The sequence below is a fragment of the Apis florea genome, unplaced genomic scaffold, assembly GCF_048593485.1.
Source record: "Apis florea isolate Af1SG1 unplaced genomic scaffold, ASM4859348v1 contig_3078_pilon, whole genome shotgun sequence".
Classification (NCBI taxonomy): domain Eukaryota; kingdom Metazoa; phylum Arthropoda; class Insecta; order Hymenoptera; family Apidae; genus Apis; species Apis florea.
Window position 1 is genome coordinate 964009 of NW_028256702.1, and position 27397 is coordinate 991405.

The following is a 27397-nucleotide window of genomic DNA, read 5'->3' on the forward strand; positions in this document are numbered from 1 at the left end:
TATAGCTAAAAATCAATGAATGAATCACAAATACAAAATTGTATTAAAAGACATTATTCTAATTTAATTATAGTTTGTTTTATAAAATCTTATAGAATAAAATATTAAATAAAATAATGTATCAATGTTTATTACATATATATCAAAAATATAATAATCTAAATCAGATTAAATGTTATTATGACACTTTATAAAAACTTTTATGAGTTTGAATCTACAAAAACTAAAAAGATAAAAATAAATCATTTATAATTACTTTGCACAATGAAATGAAAAAAATATTATTTCTTTAATAAAAATAAATAAAAACCCATGCCTGTGTAAATAATCAAAATATATTATTTACTATTTCATTTTTATTCTATACATTCAATGATTTATAAATATAGCAATTTAATGTTTTATAAATTAGAATGGGATTTATAATCATGTTTATAATTTTGAATAATTTATTCTCTATATTTTTCAAATTTTTTTTTATAATCAATATAAATTTTAAAATATAAAATATATTATCTTTTAAATTTTTAAATATGAAATATAAAAAATTTAAATAAAAAATGTAAAAGTTTTTAATTTTAATTTCTACTTAAGCTATTGTACTTAATTAAAAATTAAAATTACATAAAAAAAGAAAAATATGATAATATAAGAAATAGTTGAATTATGTTAACCACAATATTGAGATATAATAATTGCATTGAAATGTACATATAATTAATACTTATTAATTAAGTGAATAATTTCATTAAATTCTTGATTTATTATAACACATTTTGTTAAAAATAAATATTTTATAAACTCAGAAAGAAACAGATCTCAGGTAATTTCTAGTAATTGACTGTATTCTAATATTGTTATTAATTTATTTTCTCTATATTGTGTCTAAAGTAAATTATGTTATTAACTATACATACACATATTTTTTATTATACAAAATATTTTACTTGATCTCAAATTATATATGTAAATAATTTATTTTATATTGTACTTTTATTTATAAGATACTTTAAAAACATTTTTTCGTAGTACTTTTTTATTCGATAGAGGGCGATATTGATTCGTTCTTTCCGGTTCATCATGGCGGTAAGTGTGGAATTCTTGTTTTTAAAATAAATTTTATAATCTTTAAATATCAAAGACATCAAATATTAATGAATTATTTTTTATATATTATAAAAAAAATACTATTATTTATTTATTATTAATTAATATCTTTTTCATTAATATATTAGAATTATAATTTAATATATGACAGTTGGTTAAGGTTTGTGATCAGCATGTATAACAAATATAACCTAAATTTATTTGATGATGTTTATAAATTTATAGTTGTAAATTAATTGTTTATATGTGATAGTTTAAGGAACTAATATGAAAAGTTAAATTAATTTATTATTAGAATAAAATATTTTGAATATTTTTTTATTTTTATATATAATGGAATGTATAATTTTGTTGAATTCATTATTGGTGAAGTAATTTTCTTACAGGATTCAAAGAAATCCTCAGAGAAAAAAGTTGAAAAAAGAATCGAAAAAAAAGTGAGAAAAGAGCCTAAGGATGCATCAAAAAATATTATGCGTGAAGTACGCATTCGTAAACTTTGTTTGAATATTTGTGTGGGTGAATCTGGTGATAGACTAACCCGTGCAGCAAAGGTACTTGTAAAATTATTTCTATTTTGTTTTTTTATATATTATGTTATACACATTTGTGTTATATTTTAAATACATTCATAATTTTCTTGTATTCTTTTATGTCATTTTAGCTATTATATTTATATTATTATATAAAGATATGTTTTTTTTATATTTTTATTTATAATAACGATTGATTTTAAAAAATTAATTGTTTTTTATAAAATTATATTATTGTAAATAAAAATATAATAAAATAATAAATATATATTTCAATTATAATATTACTTTTTTTTTTTATAGGTATTAGAACAATTAACTGGACAACAACCTGTATTTTCCAAAGCAAGATACACTGTCCGTTCTTTTGGAATTCGTCGTAATGAAAAAATTGCAGTACATTGTACAGTACGAGGTGCTAAAGCGGAAGAAATTCTTGAACGTGGATTAAAGGTAATTCTATTACTTATAATCAATGTTTCATAATATTTGATATTAATATTTTTTTTTAAAAGGTACGAGAATACGAATTACGAAAAGAGAACTTTTCTGGTACCGGAAACTTTGGTTTTGGTATTCAAGAACATATTGACTTAGGAATTAAATATGATCCCAGCATTGGTATTTATGGTTTGGACTTCTATGTTGTTCTCGGACGACCAGGTTAGTTTATTTTTACTTTATATTCTATAAAAAATCAATTTGTTAAATATATAAATATATGCACATTTGGCATAATAGTTACTACTATATTCAGTCGTATCTATATTTATAAAATATGTGCTAGAATATAGGCTTCATATTTGCAACTCATGCCCACTTTATTATACTGGGTGTGTTACTTAATTGGAGCTACAATTAATATTTACATTTATATTATAAAACTTGTAATCAAAAATGAATTGAGTAGAAATTTTTATTTATTTCTTTTTCTATTAACTTTTTAATTAATAAAATGATAACTTAAAAAATTTTGAAGAAAATAATTAACATTAATAATATCATGATACCACAACTTAATTTTAATTAATTTACTATGCTTTATATATTTCACTGTAAAAAAATAATATGATTATAACAATTGGTTAAAAAAATAATAAAATAATAAATAAATAATTATTGATTAATAAAAGTTATTTTGTGTATATTATTTTTCTTTAAGGTTTCAATGTAGCTCACAGAAGAAGAAAAACTGGAAAAGTCGGTTTTCAACATAGACTTACCAAAGAAGATGCAATGAAATGGTTTCAACAAAAATATGATGGTATTATTATAGCTGGAAAGAAGTAATTACATAATTTGTATTTTACATTTCTTTCATAAAACTTTTAAGAATAAAATACCTGTTTAAAAAAATTTTATTAATATTTTTGTCACATTATTATTCCATATACTATATAAGAAGTATATTTATGATAATTTTGTAATGTTAATTTAATTTTATTTCATCACTTTATAACAATGTTAAAACTTAAGAATTTTATAAATTACATGTAGTTTTTCAAAATTGATTTCTTGTGAAATGTTTTAAAGGTGTATTTTCAATAATAATATTTATGATAAAGCAAATATATCATATATGTATTTACTATAGAATTTTATCAGATTTTATTAATAACTACTATATCATATCACTATTGTATTAAAATACATAAATAAATCATGCATAAGAAGATAATATAGGAATATTTTATATTCTAATTATTAATATTATTAAAAATTAATGTTAGTTTTAATTAATGTTTAGAATTTCTAAATAATTATTACATCATTTATGAAAAACAGCAAGTAGTATAGTACATGAAAATACAAAAAACCATATTGCATGTAATATGATTCTATTATTTACTATATATGATATTTATTTATGCTATTTTCTTTGCAGAATGTTATGAATAGATAAATTAATAAGAAAATTTTATTTAATATTATGGTTTAACTGTTTAGATTTCATCCTCGCAGTATATTTGAAAGATATAAATATTACTTTTAAAATAACTTTTAAAATTGCTAATTGCATCCCAAGGAAATGTAATTTTAAATAATGAGAAAGGAATTCATAATTACAGTTTTATATCTCTTATAATAAAAATATTCTTTAGAAATGTGAACTAGTTATATTACACATTTTTTTTTTAATTTCAAAATCCATTATTATCAATTCTTTATGATATGATATGCATAAAATATTTTAAATTGAAATTTTAAGCAAAATGTTCACATTTCTATGAACATATTACATTTATTTTTTGAAATTAAAATTTGATATTACATTTTGTTTTTATTATTAAAAAAATTTCTACAAAATAAAATTACTAAGGGTATCGGAAAAATATATAAATTATGCTAATTTAATTTTTTACTCCTTCTGTAGTAAGTCTCTTAAATAAAAAATTTATAATGTAAATTTGTATCGAAATTAATTAACTATTAATTTTTTATTACGATAATAAATTGTTTATTTGAAATATTTTTAATTCAAATAATATATAAAAATACAAATAAATGTCTATATATATATAAATTTTAGTTTATTGAAACTGAAATTATTGTTTTTTTGAATAATGACATTTTTAAAAACAGTTAAATATAGTTTACTACATGAAAATAAACTTATTTTCCAGTACCCTTATAATAGTACTCTAGTATTATTATAAAAGTATAATTAATTAAAATACCCGGATAATAGTGTTCTAATACTATTAACAAAATATAATTATAATAAAACTTGAAGCATAATTATTCTTTTTGAATTGTATGATTTAATTAATATTAGAACACTTATTAAAATACATACATACATATAACAAAGCATATATTTTTTTTTCATAATCTATTTTATATTTAATAATTTTTTGCTATTTATATTTATCTTTGGTTTACCTAATAATGTATATAGGATCATAGTATCGATATTTAATATCGATTTTAGGAATCAAAATAAACATAAAATTGATATATAAAAATTGAAGTTTATTTATTAAGTTATATGTTGAAATTTTAATTGGATAAAATGAGACATGAATATGATCGAGTTAGCCATCTGTTTTATTTCATCTATGTAAATTTAAAATATTTATAACTTAATAAATAAGATTTAAATACTTTTATATTTATTTTGATCTCTAAAATCGATTTTCCAAAGATATCTCACGAATATTAAAATTTTGAATATATAAATTATTTTAAAATGTGTGAAATAGTCATAACAGATATATAAGAAATGTGCTCCTTTTAATTTTTATGTGACGTCCATAAATAGTTACATTATAATACTCTCTCATATCTATCTAACTTGATATCAAGCAGATAAAAAGGCAAAATATTTCCCTCAGTCTCCAAATTGTTTCTTTATCTGGACGCCATATATGGATTAATATTATGAATATATACTATATTTTATTTAATAACAGCTAAATATATACATAAATTATAATATATATATATATATATATATATATATATATATATATATATATATCATATAATTTATGTATATATTTATGTATACATAAATTTACATAATCTATATTCAAAAATTAAAATATTTAATATCTTGCATAACTTACAATTAATTAAATTTAAAATATGTTATATTAAATTATATATATAATATTTCATGAAAGAAAAAAAATATTTCATATTTTACCATGAAATTAATAAATTTTTTTCTCTTTTTTTTTATGAATAAGTAAATGTATTTAGTCTTTTGCATTGAGATACATAAAATGTTTTTCATATACTTATATATTTTTATAATTGCATACATTAAACATATAGATTACAGTTGTTGCAATGCATTTTATGAAATATGCTTAATATCAAAAAATCAATTATATTAAACATGACATAATTTGTACAATATATTACAATGTACAATATGAAATATAAGAATATTTCAATATTTTATATAATAAGAATTATAATATCGTATTTATAATGCAATATATTAATTGATATATATTGCCAACTAATAATTTCAAGTACAATACAAAAGATTAAATCATTTACTTTATTTCATTTACTTATATATTGTATGTATACATATATACATATGTCATTTTTTTATTTTTTATATATATTCTTTTTAAATCAAGTAAATAAAAAATTAAAAAAATTAAATAAAAGAATAATTTTAAATCAATGTATTCTAAATAATTTGCGCAATATCTTTAAAATTTTTCAACAAATATTTTTTATATTTCAAATTAGAAAAACTTATAATAAATTCAAAGTTTACTTTTTTCTTTTATAGAATAGATAATATAATAATAAAAAATAAAATAAAATAAATAATTTTGTTTAAAATTACATATAAAGTATTTTAAATTATAAGATTCTAAATATAATAAATTAATAAATTAAAATAATAAATTTAATTCATACTTCTCAAGTAATATATTAATTGAATACATATCTAGAAATTTTAAAAATATTTGCGTAAACAAGCAAAAATTTATTTTAATAATTAATTTTAATAATTTATTATTCTAAACCATTTCATTTACTTTCGTTACTATTTTTCTCATTTGTTTGTTTTAATATTTTTAATTTTTTTTTGTACTTTAAAATTTAATTTATTGGAACTGATGATATTGAAATACATTAACAACACAAATATGTAAAAAATTAAAAATTATTTAATAAATTATTAATAAAAAAAAAATAAATTCAATGTACAGACATTGAACTATATTTTTGATTTTAATTAATTATTATAAATATTAAATATTATGATTTAAGTATAAATATAATAAACAATATTAAATTGAATACTTTGACGTTATAAAATTTTTTAAATTTTCATTCTTAAAAAAAAAAAAACATTATAAAAACAATAGAAAAATATAATTTACAATTCTTTAAAGATGTGTAATATAATAAGATTTTGATTATCCGAATTATGTAATTATAGAAAATAATTATATCGGATAATTCAATTTTAATATAAGTAATACAATTTTATATAAGTAAAATGACTGCATTTAATATGAAGAATAAAAACTTATTACATATATATTTTAATTTTATTTTTTTCTCAAATTAAAATTAGACTTATCTATACAAAATAAATTAAAAAAAAGAAAAAAATATATTATAGTAAATAATATAGATAAGTATTTATATTTCCTTTGATATTATTCGGATAAAAGATGTTCAGAAAATCGAAATTTTATTATATTATTTCTAACAAATTAATATTTGTAATTTAATATTATGTAACATTGAATTTTAGTTTCAAATTTCAAGCGATTCATAATTAATATTTTTATCGTACTATAATTATATTAAAAATTTAAAAAATTAAGAAAATTATCATTTGAAATTATTTTATACTTACTTAATATATAACAGTTTTAAATTTTTTTTTTAAACATATATAACTGTTTTTATAAATTACTTAAAGCTATACATCTTAATGCTTACAATATTTTTGTTCATAAAATCTTTTTAACCAATAATAAAAATAATTTAAAAATAAATTCGATATATATGTACATATGTACATAACCATTAATAATGGTTTGCTATTTATTATTTTTTTGCTTCGTTAATTATTATGACAAAGTCTAAGTTTGAAACAGTTATTAAGACATTATGTATTATATGTATTTAATAATTATTTAATATTATTTAATAAATTGTTTTATGAAAGTTTAATTTGGAAATATTGTTCAAAATCACCAATTTATTAAAAATTATATATGTATATGATGAAGCACATAAAGCATTATAAGCTATTATTTCATTAAACAAGAATTTTACAAATTATTTATGAAATATATTTTGAATTATAAAAAATATTAAAAAATATATGTTTAAAAAAAACTTTTGATATTAAAAAATAATGGAAAAAATTCTTTTTAAAAAATATTTTATTAAATATTCAAAGTAAACATTCCAATGCAAACATGACAAAACAGATTGTAATATTTTATGTTTTATCTTTTACACTGATAAAATAATAATTTCATTTTTATTAAAATTATGTGATAATTTTATGATTATTTGATTAAATAAATTAAATAAATAATTAGAGATAAAAATAATTATGAAATTACAGAAATTATTAATAAAAATAAAAATATACAATTTATTAAATGATACCAAAAATGTGATCATCTTTAAAATAGAAATAATATTAAATGGAAAATTATATTAATTGTATAAAATGAATATTGAATTATTTATAAAAATTTGAAAAAATAATCTTTATATTCATAAGAAGTTAATTGTTAAGAAAAAAAAATTTAACTAAAAAAATAAGCGATTCTTTATCATATTATATATATTATAATATAATATAACTATAATATAATATAATATATATAAATTAGAAATCAGAATTTTTTTAAATCAAAATTTCAAAAAAATGAATCGAATTTATTAAACAATATTTAAATTATATTAATTTTTATATCATTAAAAATATATAATTTTTAATTATAAATCAACATCTGATAAAATCGAGATATAAAAGAAAGATAAAATTCAAATGAAATAATATATTCATGATATTATTAAAATGATTTATATTATTGATTTTATATATTATATTATTGAAATATTATTGATATTTATATTCGTATAATATTCGTCTAAATATTTATAAGCGAAAACATGGACAATTAAATGAAATTATTTAAATAAAGTAACAAATGAAACAAAATGTAGAAAAAATTTTAAATAAATTTAAATTGAGATATTTAATTTAGATATTTATTTTAAGAGATTATTTTAATAGATATTTTAAACAGATATAATTTTTTATTATAAATATAATAATTATAAATTTCAATATATATTTTATATATCAAAGAAATATATTAAATAATTATCCAAAAATAATGAAGTACTATCACAATGTATAATAATATTAAAATATAAAAAAAGTAAACAAGAATATCATACAATAATAAAAAAATATTTATAAAAGTTTATAGTTTTCATTTTTTATAAAAATATTATATTAGTTTTCTATTACTGCTTCTATTGTATTATAACTATAGTTAATATTATTAAAATACTAACTAAATTCTTCTTGCATGTCTTTCCATAAATATAATTTTTAATAACTGGTGATTTTTTTAGAAGTATTTACGTTTACAAAAGATGTTTTTAATTTTTGTATATTGCATAGAAATGTATTAATTTATTTATATACGAAATATTTTAAATATAATCATGTAATAAAAATAAATACGCAAAAATCTTGTAAGTATTAAGTTGTTTAACTTTTAATAATCACTGTATATCTGTACATAATGTATAATGTATATTCTATTAAATATGTATGTATAAATAAAATTGCAAAATCTTGACTGATGTAAAAAATTTTTTTCTTCTTGTAAGTTATTATTTTTTTTTTATATAGCAAAAAATATTTTGATAGCATCAATGTAAAAAATTTATAATAATAAATTTATAAATGAATTAATAAGCTATTTTATGCAAAATGAATAAAATTAGCAAATTAGCATATAATGATTTTGTTATTGAATTGTTTGTTAATGATAATTAATATTAATTTGAAAAAAAAAATAAAAATTATTAACAAAGATAAAGACAAATATATAATGTGAATATTGTACATATATCTGATGTCATTATTATAAAAATATATATAGCAATGCTATACACTGCCATGTTAATAGGAATAAAGAACTTATAATTGTATAATTATATATTATACAATATCAATATTGATTTTAAACAAAATTCAATTCAAATACTATAATTTGTATCTAATAAAGTATTTTTAAATAGCATTGAATAAAAAAAAATATAATAAATTGTCTGAAAATTTTAGATTTGCATTGAAATTCAATAATGAAAAAGTTTTAAATATTACTTTCTTGTTGATCGATATATTTTATCAATATTGTGCTTTTCAATTTCTGAGAATCCTAAAATGCTTTCAATTGCATTTAAATGCCCATGATGGTTTTCTTTATCCGTTAAGAAATAGTAAATCGCCGATTTTAGGAACTGCAATGTGATCTCTGGATCAAGGGCACCTTGATTATTTCGTGCTTCTAGTATACGTCGGTACATTGCCTGTTAAACAAATTATATTTGCTAATCATTTTGGAAATAATTTCTATAAATTAAATTAATAAGTGTATATATTTTTAATTTTATACATTCCTTGGCAGTGTACTATATATATATTACATATTAGATCCAGACATATTTTATTATTAAATCAATTAAAAATAAATATTTTAATACATTTATATAATTAAATACATTCATTTTGAGAATATTATTAACTCATTTTTCAGGATCTAACATGATAATAATGATATGATTTGTATGCAATGGTGCAAGCATGTAATGCTTAAGCACGTGCAAACTTACATTAACTGAAGAATAATAAGAGGCTGTTTCTTTCAAGTGCACAAAATAGTTTCTTCGAACCTAATAATACTGCATAATAACACGAACCAACTACATTTGTGCTTAAGTTGGCATGCAATTGTGACAAAGCATTATAATAAATACATTCTCTCATAAACATATCTTTATAATGTAATTTATAAATGAAGGCACGTGAAATCAATTCTTACCACTATCACAATTTTTACTTTCAAAATTAATGATAATTAAATTAAATTATATTTAAATATTAATTAATACAAGATTAAATTTTTTAAAAATTAATTAAATAATTACTATAGAAATACAAGAATAATTTTTATTAATTGATATAATATAATTCATGAAAAAAATACTTAATATTTTTTTATTATATAACATACTGACATACTAATTAAAAATAATACAACTATTTCTTTAGATACTTTTATTAAAAAGTAAATAAATAAATAAAATATAAGTATTTGTTATAATAGTAAGTAATTTGTATAAACTATTTATTATTATACTTATATATTTATTTTATATTTATTTTCATGCTTAAAAAAATAGAATATATATACAAATTTATAAAAACTTAATTTAATATAATAAAATAAATTATTTATAGAAGTGAATTTAAATATACATAAATAATTATATATAAAAAAAATTTTATAAGAATATTTGTTAAGAAATAACATTTACAAATAAATAACAGTAAGTTTTTATTTAAAATTGGCTAATATATTTTTATTATTTAAAAGAAAAATGGAGATATTTCATTAAAAAATTAATTGTTCAAATTATAAAAGTCCACTATATTGCAAAAGAAATCTCAACAAGGCAGAAATAAAAAAAAAATATTTGTTTGTGCATTTGTATGTGAACAAATACAACATTGATGCTTAAAACAGTGGATGAGAATTGCGTCACGTGGCGATTCAGCAGAAATACAGACCTTACGTGTGCCAAGGACCCAGAGAGAAACAGCCTCCTGAGCACTTAATAAACTTTGGCTACGATCGGCTGAAATGTGAGGTTCAGGCGAGTAGCTTGTGTCCTGGAGTGTGAGCGGCGACCAAAAAAAGTGGCACATTATTAGTACAAGAGATTTGTGAATAACAGAGATGCACAGAAAATGATGCATGAACAACAGTGATTCCTAAATTATATCTTATTTATTCTTATATATTTGAATTTTTATGTTTTATTGTTATGAATAGAGATATAATTTATATCTCTTTAAGAAGAAATTATAAAAAATTAATAGAAATTAATAGAAATCTAAAATAATAAATAGTAAATAATATAAGAAATAAAATTAAATAACATAATAAATAAAATTTTATTTAAAAGTAAAAATCGTTAATAATTCAATAATTGAATTGGTTAAAAAAATACAGAAATTAAAAAAATTACGTTATAAAAAAATAACATCTATAAATAATATATAAAACATTATTAATTAAATAAAATACACGTTTTACATTCAAAAACAGAATTACAAATCTTTAGAATTACAAATAGTATTATAAATTATTAAATATTCATTTTAAAAATAATTAAATACATTGTTTTTATATTAATGATACTTTTTAGTATTATTATACATTATGATAAATTTTATTATATAAAATAAAGATCATGCCATCTTATATAGCGATGATGATAAATATAAAGCTTCAATTATAAAGAAAGTCAAGCATAAAGAATTTTTTTTCTTCATTTTTAATGTGCACTGTGTATAATATTACTATCATAATATTAACAATGTATAAAAGAAAATATAACGATTAAAATAAAAATATTTACCTTGATATTTTCTAATTCTGCTTGTGTAATTGTTAATTGTTGAAGTAATTCTGCAACAGTAACCTTTGGCGGTGTTTGATGCGCGTGTTCAAGTATCTATAATTATATTTATAAAAGATAAATAAATATATAAATCTTAATTTTCAATTATGTATGGGATAATTTAATTACAAATAATATGAAATTGATAATATTTATATAAATTATGATAATATATATTGTATAATATACCTGATCAGCTTGTTCTATACGTGCTGCTTCTTGACCTTTGGCATACATTTTCAGGTACATTTGTTTATTTCTCTCTTCTTGCTCATTTAATAGAGCCTTTTGTTCTGAGAGTTCTGTTTTTACAGTTTCTAATTCCGCTTCTAATTCACGAGCTCGTGCTTCTGCAGCATCAACAGAAGGCCTCACTTCACAGTAACGTGTATTTACTTCAGCTAGCTGATTTAATAAACTTTCCACCTGAAATGTAAAATAATTTATTGTATAAATTTATATATTGTATTATTAATAATTTTCTTCTATATATATTTAATTAATTAAAAATCTACAGTTATAACCATTATTTTATTATTTTCACTTTAAAAAAAAAAGCGAAAATATCATCAAAAACAAAATCTTATATGTAAAAGTTTTCTTGTGTACTTTTGATTTATTATCTTAAAGAATCACATTCTTTCAAGTTATACTATTCTTTTATTAGAATACTTTGCACATGATAAATACTTAATATATATGTATTTTCTCTGACATATCACCTTATCATTGTGTTTTTGCTTGAGATCTTGAAGTTCATCAACATGTCTACGATGCATTTCCTCAATTCTATTCTCATATAGGTTCACCAATTTGCGCCTCTCTTCATCCCTTTCCGGTGTTTCTATAGTTGATCTTATAAATGTATCGGAAGCATTACTTTCATCAACTTTACTAGGAGTCGTAGTGATATGAGTACTTTCTGGTTGCACTTCTGGTATAAATACAGAATCTTTCGAATGGACGGATCCGTCTTCGAAGTGACCCGAGTCCGCAAGAGAAGAGGGTAAATCAGAGGGAGCACGTTTTTCAGGAGTTTCTGGACTTGTGATCTTTCGTAGCGCACTTTCATCCGGTAAATCTTTGCTTGGGGATTCTGGAGAAAAAGGATTATTTTCTCGTACGGTAAGGGCATCGCTACTATCCGTTCTTTCATCTGGACTATTTAGAGAAGCTTTGTATAATCTTAGCTCCACTACTTCCTTCGTTAATCGAAATATTTCCTGATCCTTCTCTTCAATCTCCTTCCGTGCTTCCTTTAATAAAGCCTAAATAACATAATTTTTATAATGATTAACGAGTAATATTTTATACCATTATTAATATATTATACAAAATAAATATTTATTTTTTATTAATATAATTATATATTTTTTTCGTTAAAAATTTTATTTTGTATTAAATTTTTTAATATCATGATACAATACAAAATGACAATTTTTTTAAAACAATTTTTTTAAAACATTTTCGCAATGAATAATATATCATTTCGTAAAAATTTATGTTATCGATTATTCAAGTTAATGAATTCCAGCAATTGGAATTCAAGTGAGTTCAATTTGATTTAAAATCCTTATTTAAATTAATCCAATGTTACTTGAATTCATATTAAATTGAATGTTTATTAAATTCCAGTATTTAATATGAATCAGTAAATAAAATGCCAATTTATAACAATAAAAGAAATTTTGAATGTAAATTAAATTATATTATCATTACATATCATCATCTTACTTTCATTATCATATTTTTTTTTCGCTTTCAATATTTTACGAACAACATACATATATTTTATACATAAATTATGTACATAAATTATATGTTATTTTTCAATAATATATTCATTAATTTCATCATTTTAAATTGATAAAATTCAAATTATACGACTTCAAGTTCCTCGAATTCAAGTAACATGACTAATTTGAACGAAACTTTAGTTAATTCTTTACATATATTCCTCTATTGTTAATTAATTTGGCTCTATGTACACTCAAAATCCAAAATATCATTGGAATGACAAATGGATTAATTACTGCAATATACAAAAGATATAAGATAATGTCATAAATGATAAAAAACAATATTAATAATTACCTGAAATTTCCTAACTTGTCTAGCTGCTCTTTGGGTAGGTGTAAGATATTGTTCATTGTCACCAGTATGATTTGAACAATGAACAACGTATCTTCGTGATCTACCGGACCATGTGGTACCGTTGAGAGCAAACGTAGCATGGTCACAGGCGCTTGCGGCACTGCAGGCACTTCCGTAACTTTTCACGCTTTCTGCATCGCTGTCGTCGGCAATTCCAGTGCCTGATCCTCCAGAGGCCGCGTGTCCAGGCCGCGGCCTCGCCGGCGTCAATGAAAGACTCTAAAATAGTGACAAAAAAAAAAAAAAAAGAGAGAGAGATAATTTCATCGATTTTTGATAATTTAACTCCTTAAGATTCACTATATTTGTCTCATATTAATTGTTAAAATTTAATAATTTAGAGTTAATATTACATATGTGATTAAATTTTATATTTTTATATATAAATGTAACACGACCATATTAATTATTTATTAAACGATTGATGAGAACAATAATATTTTTCGACTTATAGAATGTTATCTATTTTTAATTCTTTATATATCGATTTAATTTAAAAGAAATCTTTCATTTTGGATCTAATTTAATTTCTTTTTTATATAAATCAGCATTAAATAATAAACATTAAAATGATTTCAGATCAGAAAATATATATTATAAATTAAAATAAATAAATTCAATAATAGTTAAAAGATATATTATTTAATATTGATGACATTATTTAATAATGATGAATTTATTATACTATATTATTATATTTATTGTACCATGTGATGTTTAAAATGAACAAATATATGGAACATATGTTTATATTTGTTAAATATTAATTCAATTCGATTGCTTCATTCTTGTCATCCTGTATTATGAAATACATAAGAATATAAATATATTGAAAATGATATTAATTCTTTAGGATCCATAAAATTTCGATGTTTGAAGGTTGGGTATTTTAAATTGTTTTTTTTTTAATATGTTATTTTTAATACATTTTATATCTTTTTTATCATATAAAGTATAGTATCAAATTAAACGATATCTTCTTTCATATTTTTTAATTTTAGTTAGTTTTAAAGAAAATGTGAACTTACAACTTTCGAACGAAAATGCATGTTTTTAAATGATCTTTATATAATATTGCTAATATTTATGATATTTTCTATATATATAATATATTTTTAAAATAAATATTCAAAGTTATCTTCAATTCTTTTTCATATAACTTTTTCATATCACTAACTAATATAAACAATTTCATATTGAAAATTCAATGAGCTGAAAACATTTTTCTCATTTAATAAAAAACAGAAGATATGCATAGAAAAATTTCAATCATTTTAAAAATCATTTTAGAATCATTTTAATAATATAAAAAAAATTTTGATCGATTCATTAAAATAATAATGAAAATAATTGATATGGTCTATTTTATGTTAAATTTCTTAAATATAGAAATGGAAATTTTTTTTGAAAAAAAAAAAAATGTAAAAAAATTTAATAAGATAGTAAAATAAAAAAAATTATATAGAATATTTTTTTGAAATTAATTAATTTCTTAAGGAGTTAATTATTTTACGATAGGAATTAATTATTTTAAACATTTTATAATTAATCTCATTATTACTTGTTAGATTAATTAAAAGTATAAACCCACATTAAATAAACGAATAATATTATTCGAAAGTCATATTTTATTCATGCAATTCTGGTTAAATTACTTCATATGAAATATAAATTCGTATAAAAGATTAGAGAATGGGGTTGAAGTTATTATATTCCTATTATTATTATTTTTCTATATAAATTTATTAATTATTAATTATAATTTATTCCAATTGTTTTATAAGTAGTTTTAAGAATTTATATATAAATATTTTTTAAATTTCATATTTGAAATGTAGATAGAATATTTCATTTTACAATTATGACATTAAAATATCAAAAAATAAATTTAATTGAAATATTAAAGCTAATCATTTGATTTAATTGTATTGCTTTTGTAGACTATTAAGAATTTTTTTATAATATCTAATAATAAGAATTATAAGAAATAATATATTTTTTAAAATGAATTGAATATAATTTAAATCAATTTGGACAATAATAAAATAAAATTAATTTTATATTTATATATCAAATTTTGAAAATTATAAGGTTGTAAGATGATTTGTTATATCTTTTTCATAAAAATCAAATCAGTTTAATATAAAATATGATAAATGCATTTTAAGATATTTATGAAAATTTTGTAATAAATGATGTGATATAACTATTAATAACTATAAAAACTTAATTGTTTTATATAGTTTCTTCTATATTGTGGATACGACATATAAAGGAATGAATATATAAAAAAGATAAATTAAAAATGAAGACTTATATTTTCCTTACGAAGCCTTATTCGTACATTTGTCGTAAACACTGTAGCAAATATTATTCGTTTATATTATAATTAATCATAATTTTCAGTAGTCATTGTAGTAGATGAATATACTAATGCAATAAATTAATGAATTAAATAATTATAAAGGTAGATAATCAAATTATTCATATCGTAATACGTTTGAAAAATATAAAAAAAAAAAAATAAAAAAAAATTTTTTTTTAATAAAAATCCAGTAAAATCTTTATTTGAATATTAAATTATCTTAAAAGAAGTAAAGATAAATATTTAAATATATTATTTTATTTATATTTTATATCACTTTCATATTATTAATAAATATTTAATATATATTTTCTTTTTCCTAATTAATGAAATTAATGAAATTAAGAGAAATTAATGTAAAAGTAGAAAAGAAATAAATTTTAAAAAAATTATAATATAAAAAAATGATTGAAATATATCAAAAGAAATTAAAAAACCAAGAAGGAAAAAATTATTGAAACAATATAAATAATATGCAATTTTAATTTTTAATGAAAAAAAAAAAAAGAAGTTACAATATGAATTATTCTATTTATTCAATTATTTAAATATCCAAAAAAATCAATTATTCAATTTTTTTATAATTAATTGTTTTGAATAATTGAGTTGTTATTATATAAAACTTTATTTTTATTTCACTTTTTATCTCTTACTATTATTTACTATGTTTTCCTCTTAGTATATCCTATAATGTAATAAATCCTAGTAACAATATAGACACTGCATTGATATTTATTACATGTATACATAAATGAGATCATATGTAAGCGTTTAGCTTCAGTATTGATTTGTTTGGAAATAAGGCTTCATACAAGAAAAATTACATTTTTAATCTATTTTTTCGTGTGAGTTTCCTTTTGAGTTATTCCGTCAATTTGAAAATATCGCGTGTTATAAATATTCTTTATAATTTACAAAATTTTTACATATTTCTATAATGCATTTCTATATATCTTGATTATATATATATATATCGTTGGTTTATAATAAATTGCTTAATATTTTCAAAATAAATGAATTAATCATGCAAGTTACTTTTAGATAATACTAAAATAATATTTCAAATTTTTATGAAAATACTTCTTATAAATAATTCTATATTTTGAATAAATAAGTATTTTAAGATTTTATTAAAGTTTTTTTATTTTATTAAAGTGTTATTAATGAAAGTGTTGAGTTAATAAATCTCAAATATATATTATTTAAAGAAGTGAGTATTTAAGAGAAAGATTAATAGTTTAATTAACATGTATACTATGAAAAATGTCACGTATAGAAAATTAGATAATTACAGCTCTTGGCTATCAAATTAAAGTTTTTAAAAATTTTGAAAATTTATCATTTTTCTATCATTAAGAAATGTATAATATTATACATATGTATTTATTTATTATATGTATTATACATATGTATTATACATTTGTATTTGTATTTGTATATGTATCTTTATTATATCTTATATTTTTCTTATAATAAAAGCTTTAATACGTGTAATAAAACATTTAATTACCAACAAAAAAAAATTTATGTTATTTGAATTCTATATAAATCGAAATATTTTAATTTACTTTCAAATTATAATAATAAAGATTGAATCAATTGAAAAATCGATAATTTAAAGCATTCAGTAAGAGTTAAATATTCCAAAAATAATAGTCTAGAAAGTAATAAATTAATTGTTATATATACATATAATTGTATATAATCATCATTACTGTTTTATTAAATTTTTAATATTACTGTAAAGATGAATATAGTTATCCAATATTACACAAAATGAATTATATAACGTAATATTAAATAACTTGTAAATTATTTTACAAAAGTTAATTGATAAGATTTTTCAGATAAATATATTATTTACAATTAAATAAAAAAAGAATCGTTACGAAAAAAATATTAAATAATTTATAACAGTAAACAATATTAAAAAAACAAATTCATAAATTAATTTTAATTATTAATAATTTTACATTTAAAATTAATTAATAATCAGATTTTATGAACAGGAATATATGTCTCCTTGTACAGCATGCAATTTTCGTAAGAAATACTTTCTCATCCATTAATTAATTTACGTATGTAATTTTATTTGAGGTGATCATGTTACGCGATTCATCCTGCATGTATAGTAGGTCACAACAGTATTGAAACGATATAGAGTGTTCATTAAACTCGTAATACTCGTCAAAAAAAAAATCTTAATAAATATGAATTGAAAAATCCATTAAATATTACAGCATATATTCGATTATATATTCATACATATCCTCTGTTTATTGAAAGATCGCCAACTATAGATCACCAATTAATAATTGGTGTTAATAATTAAATTTTTTGGATTCGTTATATATTATATACAATGAAACCTCTATAATTGTAATATTGGAAATAATAAGGAGATATGAATGTTGGATTAAAAAAAAAATATAATAGAATTTTTATATTTAATTATTTACAGATTTCATAATTTATTTATTTATTAAATCACTTTAAAGTGATTCATTTTTTAAAGTATTGAATATTTTTATTGATTATATTCCATTGTTTTTCAAATCATTTGAATTCTTTTTCCATTGTCATAAACGTTTCAAAAGGAAATAGAAATTTCATCATTATTTTCATCGTAGTCTCCTTTTTGTTCATTGTGAGAATTTAAATTAATATTTAATATAATTGTAAAATATCAAAATATAATAATCTAAAGTTGGAATAAAATCTATTATATTATTAAACAATTTAAACGCAAGTTTAAACTAGAAAAAAAATCTATGTTTATTAAGATTTTTTTGCTTATTTTGATAAATATTATACAATCTATGATGAAGTTTTGCAACAACTTTTATAAACACCCTGTATTTTATAATATTTATCACAACATTTCTCGCTCGTTTGTTGGCTTCGACAAAAAATGATTATAATCAGCCGAATATTATTATCTGCCAAAAGACTGTACGATATACATTCAACAAGTTGAAATACCAACTATAAATAAAATATACACCAAAGCATATTAAAATATGCAAGAGAACGGCCGTATTTATTGATTATTACGATTGTACGTTAGTCAATTGTTGATTCTAAAATCTGATTTATATTATTTCGTATAAAACATATATTTCTGTTCATTCCTCGTTTTTTGTATTTTTATCTATATTCATATTTGTTATATTATATTCGTATTTATAACGAATAATATTAAAGATAAGATATATATAATATAATAGAAATATTGCTGATTATAATTCATCTAAAGATTTCACACAAAGATACATTCTTGTTCTGTCTAATTAATTATATCCGCTATTATGCATGTTTAAAACTGAATAGCATCGTTGAATAAATTACAAATCTCTGAATTTTCGAATTAAAATAAAGGACAACGAGCGTTTTTATGCAAGATTTCGGCCATTAATGAATCAAAAATGTTGCTAAGTGATCTCCTCCTAAAATCTTATCTCCGTTATTTAATTATTAACAGTTTTTCTTTAATCATAATTGTAAAAATAAATTACTTGTTGAAAAAAGAATCAGATATTTCTATTTATATATTGAGAATTTATTTAAAAATATATATTTTTGTAAAAATAAAATGAAATATTGTCTAGAAAATATCGGATATTTCGTACAAACAATCAGTGACTAACATTTATTATTTTGACATGTTTTTACATTATACTTAATGATTGTTTAAGTCATACATATTGTCGAATCATTGACAACAAAAATCACATATGCATGATATGTAAATATTAATTTCAAAATATGATTTCAATTTATGATTTCCATTCATGGCCGAATAGTTATATCCTTCCCTTGATAGCTTTAATCAATACTCACTCTTTGATACTTCAAATTTTATTTATATAACTATTTTTATTTTCAATTTCTTTTATTTTAAGAAACATAACACATAAATTCGCGACTTATCGTTCTTTCGTTGTTTCTACGTTAATCGATTTCAATAAAATTTTCAATACATATACTGATATAAATCTAAAAAATCTATTTTTTAAATTTTCGTTAAAGAATTAGATAAAAAAGTTGTAAAAAGAAATCAATATTTTCTATTTTAAATTTTTCTAATTTTAAAAAAGTTATTGTATTTTAAAGAATAGTACATATATATCGACGAAAAACAGGAAAAGAATTAATTTTAATGATTTTCCAAAAATCATTTATGTTGTGGTGTTCTAGTTAAAAAGTAATTAAAATTGTTGTTGATCTTAATTCAATGGCCAAGGGCTGTATTAAAAAAAAATTAGTAAATAACGCAATGGAATATGAATGTTAATAACAGAAATCGAATGTTTCGCAATGGTTAAAAGAAACAATTTTTCCCAAGTATAATATTGATTTTAAATGTCAGTTTCTAATCTAAATTCTAGAATTTTTATTGAAACGATACCATTTTATTTATCGCATTTAATCACATTACTGTTAAAGATTACAAATGAAATATTCAATTTATCGTTGTAATCATTAAATAAACTTCCTACATATTTTACAATAAGGTTGCATTTAAAGGATTATATAGACATAGAGAAGATTTCATGACTTTTATACCTGATCGCCTAAGGGTAATTTACCTTAAGCTTTTTTTAAGAAGCTTTCTTGCTCCCTGACTAGGAAGTCTCGTTTGAAAGTGATGCAAAATCAAACATCCCATTGAGTAGAAAGATATGAAACTCTTCTTTAAAGGCGAGAAGCTTGCCGTATCTGCACGAGAACAGTTTTTAAATGAAAATAACTAATACATAGTTTTCAAAACATATTTTTTTCTAATTTTCTATCAATGTTTCGATCATAATTAAACGAGCTTTTAATAAATAATATTTATAGAAAAATGATATTTATACTTTCGTGGCAAATAGATTAAAATAAAGTAAACGTATAATCTTGTACGTATAAACAATTTTTCGTTTTTTTTTTCTTTAAAAAGGAAAAATAAAAGAAAAGTTATCACGTTGCATAATATCGTTTTTGTTTATTAGAAATTATATATTATTAGAAATTGTGTTCGCAATAAAATAAAAATAATTATTTCTATATAATTATTCATTATTACAAAAGTAAGATATTATTATTTATATTTTCGAAGTCATGATGTAACTGATAAACGCAATTGAAAAGGAAGCAATTCGTGATTTAAAAATGTATTAATATAGATAATAAGATTTCATCATACACAGTTTCTATTTGTGATAAAATCAAATCATTCTCGTTACACTTACGAGCAATACCAATAAATATAGTTTTAAAAAATATATTTTAATATTTTAATTTGGTTTGTTAAGTGAAAATGTGCTCTTATCTTACTTGGCGAATTAGAGAAGCATCAATCTATTTTAACCTGTTATATTCAAATTTTTCACTCATTTGAACTCACTTTCAATTCACAGCAATTTCTCAGAATAAATTATTTCATATTATTATAACAGCAAATAAAGCTTTTGATGATATTTTTTAATTTTCGTGATTTTTATATAAAAAATATCTATGAAATTATCAATTGAAATATCTATTGAATCCATTGCAAATGCATCCAAACGTGTATCCAATGAATTTCCAAACTTTCTGGATCTTTACACGACAAAATTTTAACTCATTGTTAAAATTATTTCCTGTTCACTTGTATTGATTTCAGAAATATTGTACATATTTTTTATGTAAACTTTTTATTTATTAACAAACGAAACGAACGAAATAAATAATCCTATATTATAAATATAATATATGTAGAATATACATAGAAAATGAAATGACATTTTGTTAAAATCAAAAACTCATTGGAGAATCTTAAAAAAATATCTTAAATATTTTATATTTTAATATATAATATAATATAATATATTTTATTATTATATGCTATTTTATCAATAACCCGACAAACGCGAAAATGGACGTAAAAATAAATAGGGATTTTGTTGAATCATTTCCTGCTTTTCTCGCCATTTTATCCAGAAAAAAAAAATAAATTTAAATCGATATTATATCTGTTGGGATTAAGTATCGATAAATATAGTGCATAATCATTTTATTAGCAGTATTATACGATCTAAAAGCAATGAAGAGGTTTCATCTGCGCTGACGCATAGCTTGCAAAAAGGTCAGAATGTCTCCATATTTCGTTGCTTATCTTGAATCTGCTTAAATCTAAATACAATTAATAATTCAAATTTTGTTTAGCTAAGCACGAGACATCTTTTCATGCTTGCACGCTTTGATGAAAAAGTAATACACGTGTGTAAGTGTGTGTGTATAAGGATCGTTATACGATTTTTCACGACAAAAAGTCAAAGATCCAGTTCACTTTATAGAAAATACCTAATATTAGTGGTTGTAAGAATATATAATTGTTGTTTAATTTTTTTTAAAAAGTAAATTAATCCTAATGAATTGAATTTGATTTCTTAATGGTACAATTATTTTTTATCGAGGCTAGAGAAAATGGAAAGCTATTTATTTAATAATGATTCAACGTGTATGAATTTTAATAAATGAATTGAAAGTATTTTAAAATTGTGATATATTAAAAAATTGTGATATCAAATAAAAATCGGTCTTGGCAAGTTGCCTATATTTACCATGTTATTTGAGTGATTCAAACTTCGTGATATAAACTTACTTAAAAAATAATCTTTTTTTTTGTTTATGTCATTGAAAGATAACACATTATGTTATATATATAAGCTTAAAGCGTATATAAATTTTGCAAAATTTTATTAAACTTAAAAATAAAACTTTAATGCATATGTGTACTAATTGTATTTTTATAAATTTTACAAACTTATTGAAATTATTATCATTTAATTACTAATACTACTTAATATTATTCTCATTATTAAATAATTTACTAAAATTATATCAATTTTAACTAAAATAAAATTTTGCGGAAAATATTATGATTTTGTAATTATTGAAAAATGCTTTTATGTATAAAATATGTATAAATGTTAAAAAAAAAAAAGAAATAATAATAATAAAAATATCGAACTATAAAATCTAAAGTAAAAAATAATTTAGTCATATCTCTTATTTATTATATTTCTATATATATATATATTAAATTTGCATGCAACAAATGAAAATATTATTATAGTCATAAATATAATAATAACTAGATATGCATTTACTACATTTTTACAAATAAAAATATTTTTATTCTTAAACATTATTTCTTTATATCAATTTTATGGATAATAAAATGATATATATTTTTGACAATGGTAAATTCTCTGATAATTTTTTTACGTTTTTAAAAGAAGAAAATAATTTTTTTTTTTTATTTTTTTCAAACATACACGTATATATATTTTTATATTTTTTTTTTCATCATCATTTTCTTTTTTTAATACCATTATTACCGTTATTAAAATTCATATAAGAACTACCCAAAAATAGTCAATAAGACACAATTGTCAGAACGCATCTGTGATCTGCATAGAAGAGTACGACGTAATATTGCGGGGAAAACTAAGAAGTCATATTTCTCTAATAAGAACAATAATAAAAATAAATTGTGATTAATGTTGAACGTATTAAAGGTTAATACTCACGAGAGATCGTTGTCGGGGTGATTCAGTTCCATTCTCCGTGATGACTGGAAAAGTGCGATGGTCCAGGTGATGATGCTGCTGGTGCAGAAGGTTAAAACGACGATGATAAGATCTGCTTAGAGCCGCGGTGGCCGCGGTACTGGGTGGTGGTGGTGGGTTATTCGGTGAAAGTCGTTCACCGCGCATGCGCATACTAGCCGACCGACGCAGGCCTGTAGGCGAGGGACGTGGAATACGGGAATCCAATGGAGAGGATACCGAGGATGATATCGAGGGTGACGGAACGGTGGCCGGTGCACTTCCTGTCGTGTAAACCACGTTGTTATCGGCATTGACCTTGATCGTGCTGCTGTTGTCAGAACATGTTACTGGCTCTGACGGTGCTAACTCCGTCGTGGGTGATTCGCTCGTGTTTAAGCGGACTGAGGAGCCTGGATGCATCGATTGAGAGGAATGTAAGGATCTTTCGCTGCCGTGACGAGCCATCTCCTGCTGATCTAGTTTACCTCATCACTTCGTACAATTCCTGTGCAAGAAAATCAAACTTCTGTTAAGCTTTGTTTGTTAAAAAATACACGGCATATCACTTTATTTCCCTAATGGGTTTTTCCTTTCTAATGGATTTTTCTCGTTTAAAATCATTATATTGAAAATTATTAAGTAAAAATTTCCAGTTGACGTAAATATTTCATAAAATTAGGTTATTCAAGGTAAATTGAAGAACGTGATACAAATCGATGAATTATATAGTGTAAAGTAATCGGTAAGTAATTATATTGTTAAGATAACGAAATTTAATAGCAACTCGACGATAAAAAACAAATATATTACATAAAATACGTAAAACAATTCCTTCTTATATTTAGTGTGAAACATTTATTTTTTTTTTTAGAGATTTAAATAATTATTTCTTGATTTTTAATTGGAAATTAAAAAATAAAGTTTTTAAACATATTTATTTTTTATATTTTTAATTGATTTAAAAATAATATCACATATTATCTTAATAAAATTTTTAATATTCGTTTTTATTTTATTTTTTCTTATTAAATTAGTTTCATCTATAAATATCATAATGCATATTTTATTGAAATTAATATTTTTATATTTTATATATTTTTGTACTCTTAAAATTAATTTTTTATATATGTATAAATATTCACAGTTCGTTTATTAATATTAATTAATATTAAATATGAAAAATTTTAATTTAATTTAGATTATTAATAATTTATTTGATTTTATTTCAAATATGGAAAAATATTATGTTATCAATTGCAATCAAATAAAAAAATTATAAATATATATTTAATTATTTATCAAAAAGAATGATCAAAATAATTAAAAACAAAAATAAAATTATTAAAAAATAAATAAAAATTCTTTTCTATGAATTATTTTATAAAATATTTCATTTATTTTATAAAAAATATTATATTTCTTATTTTATTTGTTTTTTTTTTATAGAATTTATATTATTGATGTGTGATTATATGAGTATGATATCAATCTTTTTATAATAATTGATAATTATTCAAATCTCTATTTATTTATTATTTATTTAAATGTTATTTTATTATCTTTTTATAATTTATTTTCTTTCTATAATATAGTACATGAAATACATATATAAAAATGGCAGGTAATGATAGATAATTAAAATAGTTAAGATCATCTAAATTAAATATTTTCTTCATTTTTAGATATATAATTTTTTTTTATTTTATTTCTTCATTATAAATATTTTTTTTGTAAGAAATAAGTATTGTTTATATATTTATTATTATTAAATTCTTACATCATCTAATCACATTTCATCATATCTAATTAAATTTCAAGAAAGTTCGTATTATATTTCTAAAATTTTTGCAGTATATTTTTCATACAAAAATATTTCATTCCTCTAAATAAATAATTGTAATCAGAATTTTGAATATCATTGATAATCATTAAAAATATCTTGTATTTTACTTATAAAATGTTTAAATATATATAGAATGAAAGTTTGAAGATATTAATAGACTAAGATAATTAAAAAAGAAACAGAATAATTTATTAGAAATATAAAAATTTTTAAAATTGATGTATATTCTTTGCTAAAAATAACTATTGAATTATTTGAATATAAAGAAAGATTTATACTTCTAAGAATTATTTGAATATAAAGAAAGATTTATACTTCTAAGAATAGAAGCTAAAATTAAATTTTATTTTATTTATATATATATATATAATATATATAATTTTATTTTTTATTTTTATATATATTACAATCGTTAATCCAATTAATGATTATTTTTTGAGATTAAAAATTTTTACTCAATTAAGTTAAATTTTTATTTAATTAATGATTCAAACACATAATCATCAATTTAATCGCTAATTGGAATGATTATTTATTAAAATTTTCATTCGTCATAAAATTCATTGGAATGCATCCTCAAATCAATACATTTTGATCTATAATAATAGTTACTTGATATAACAGACATACATATGATATAGATTATAAATATCACATGAATCTACATAAAATAAAATTATAAATTATAATTATAAAATTAAATAAAAATTAATAATTGATAATTAATAATTATTATTAATATTGATGATTTTATTTTTTTCAATTAAATAATATTTTTTATGATTATATAATTTCTTATATAGTAATTGCACATATTAAATATTTTATTATTTAAATTTTTATTAATTTAGATGTAACTTTTATAAAATAAAATAATATAAATTACAATATTTTCATTTTAAAATCTGAAAATATAAAAATAGAAATTTATAATATTTCATTGTGATTTATTATCAAATAGGTATTAATAAATTCACTCACATAATAAAAATTTATTCGTAGAAAATATTTTTTCGGTTTCATTTAAAACAATAATTTCATAATTAATTTAAATCAAATATAAATTAATATTTTTATTCATATATCTTTTTCGTAATCAATGTTTTTCTTTAATCTTAATTTTTAATTATTTTATTATGTAACTATTAAGAAATTAGATATTAATTAAAAATTGTCGCATTTGAAAATATAAAAAAAAGTTAATTATATTTTTTAATTAATCTTAAAACTTTTTTAATTAATCAAAAAGAAAAAAATGTTTTAAAAATACATTAAATAAAAAATATTTATAATATTAATAAAAAAATTAATATTTCGATTAAAAATTAAAATCAATAGAAATAACATTTTGCAATTGGTAATTTTTAATTATCGCATTAATCGATTATCCATAAATTTCTTAAAGAGTTTGTTGTTATAAATATAAAATATTTTTATATTATAAAATTTTATATTATAAATTTTTTAAATATATTCCACACATATATTATGTTATATATATAAATTTTCTATAAAAAGATCAGAATTCTTGGATGAATTTCTTCGTAAAATAGAGTACGATTATTGTGATTGATTCTATATATGTGTATATATAGTCGAA

The 27397-nt window shown here is 19.5% G+C and overlaps 2 protein-coding genes across 5 annotated transcripts in view; one reads left to right on the forward strand and one right to left on the reverse strand.

Annotated features, from left to right (window-relative positions):
• The window catches only part of qtc (GRIP domain-containing protein quick-to-court), a 69331-nt gene that overhangs the window by 37065 nt on the left and 4869 nt on the right, over nucleotides 1-27397 (reverse strand). For 2 of the 4 annotated variants that reach the window (XM_012491329.3, XM_086908447.1), the window contains exons 2-8: nucleotides 23934-24459; nucleotides 13950-14228; nucleotides 12578-13123; nucleotides 12045-12281; nucleotides 11814-11909; nucleotides 10960-11061; nucleotides 8852-9698 (exon numbers count right to left, since the gene is read on the reverse strand). In XM_012491329.3, coding sequence (XP_012346783.1) covers nucleotides 9489-9698; nucleotides 10960-11061; nucleotides 11814-11909; nucleotides 12045-12281; nucleotides 12578-13123; nucleotides 13950-14228; nucleotides 23934-24419 — 1956 coding nt within the window. In that variant the 5' untranslated portion in view covers nucleotides 24420-24459 and the 3' untranslated portion in view covers nucleotides 8852-9488. Of the gene's footprint in view, nucleotides 1-8851; nucleotides 9699-10959; nucleotides 11062-11813; nucleotides 11910-12044; nucleotides 12282-12577; nucleotides 13124-13949; nucleotides 14229-23933; nucleotides 24460-27397 lie in introns of those variants that run through there. The other 2 variants (XM_012491330.3, XM_086908448.1) reach the window with 2 other exon arrangements.
• Nucleotides 1513-3318, forward strand: RpL11 (ribosomal protein L11). The gene is made up of 4 exons (XM_086908464.1): nucleotides 1513-1661; nucleotides 1944-2093; nucleotides 2156-2303; nucleotides 2803-3318. Exons 1-4 carry the CDS (start codon nucleotides 1581-1583, stop codon nucleotides 2928-2930), a joined length of 507 nt encoding a protein of 168 aa, XP_086764590.1. The 5' UTR covers nucleotides 1513-1580; the 3' UTR covers nucleotides 2931-3318.

Bases quoted from the DNA above. Each gene is read 5' to 3' on its own strand.
- RpL11 (XM_086908464.1), top strand. From the start codon at position 1,581: ATGCGTGAAGTACGCATTCGTAAACTTTGTTTGAATATTTGTGTGGGT. The intron at 1,662-1,943 runs GTACTTGTAAAA...TTTTTTTTATAG, and splicing joins GACTAACCCGTGCAGCAAAG to GTATTAGAACAATTAACTGG. The intron at 2,094-2,155 runs GTAATTCTATTA...TTTTTTTAAAAG, and splicing joins TTCTTGAACGTGGATTAAAG to GTACGAGAATACGAATTACG.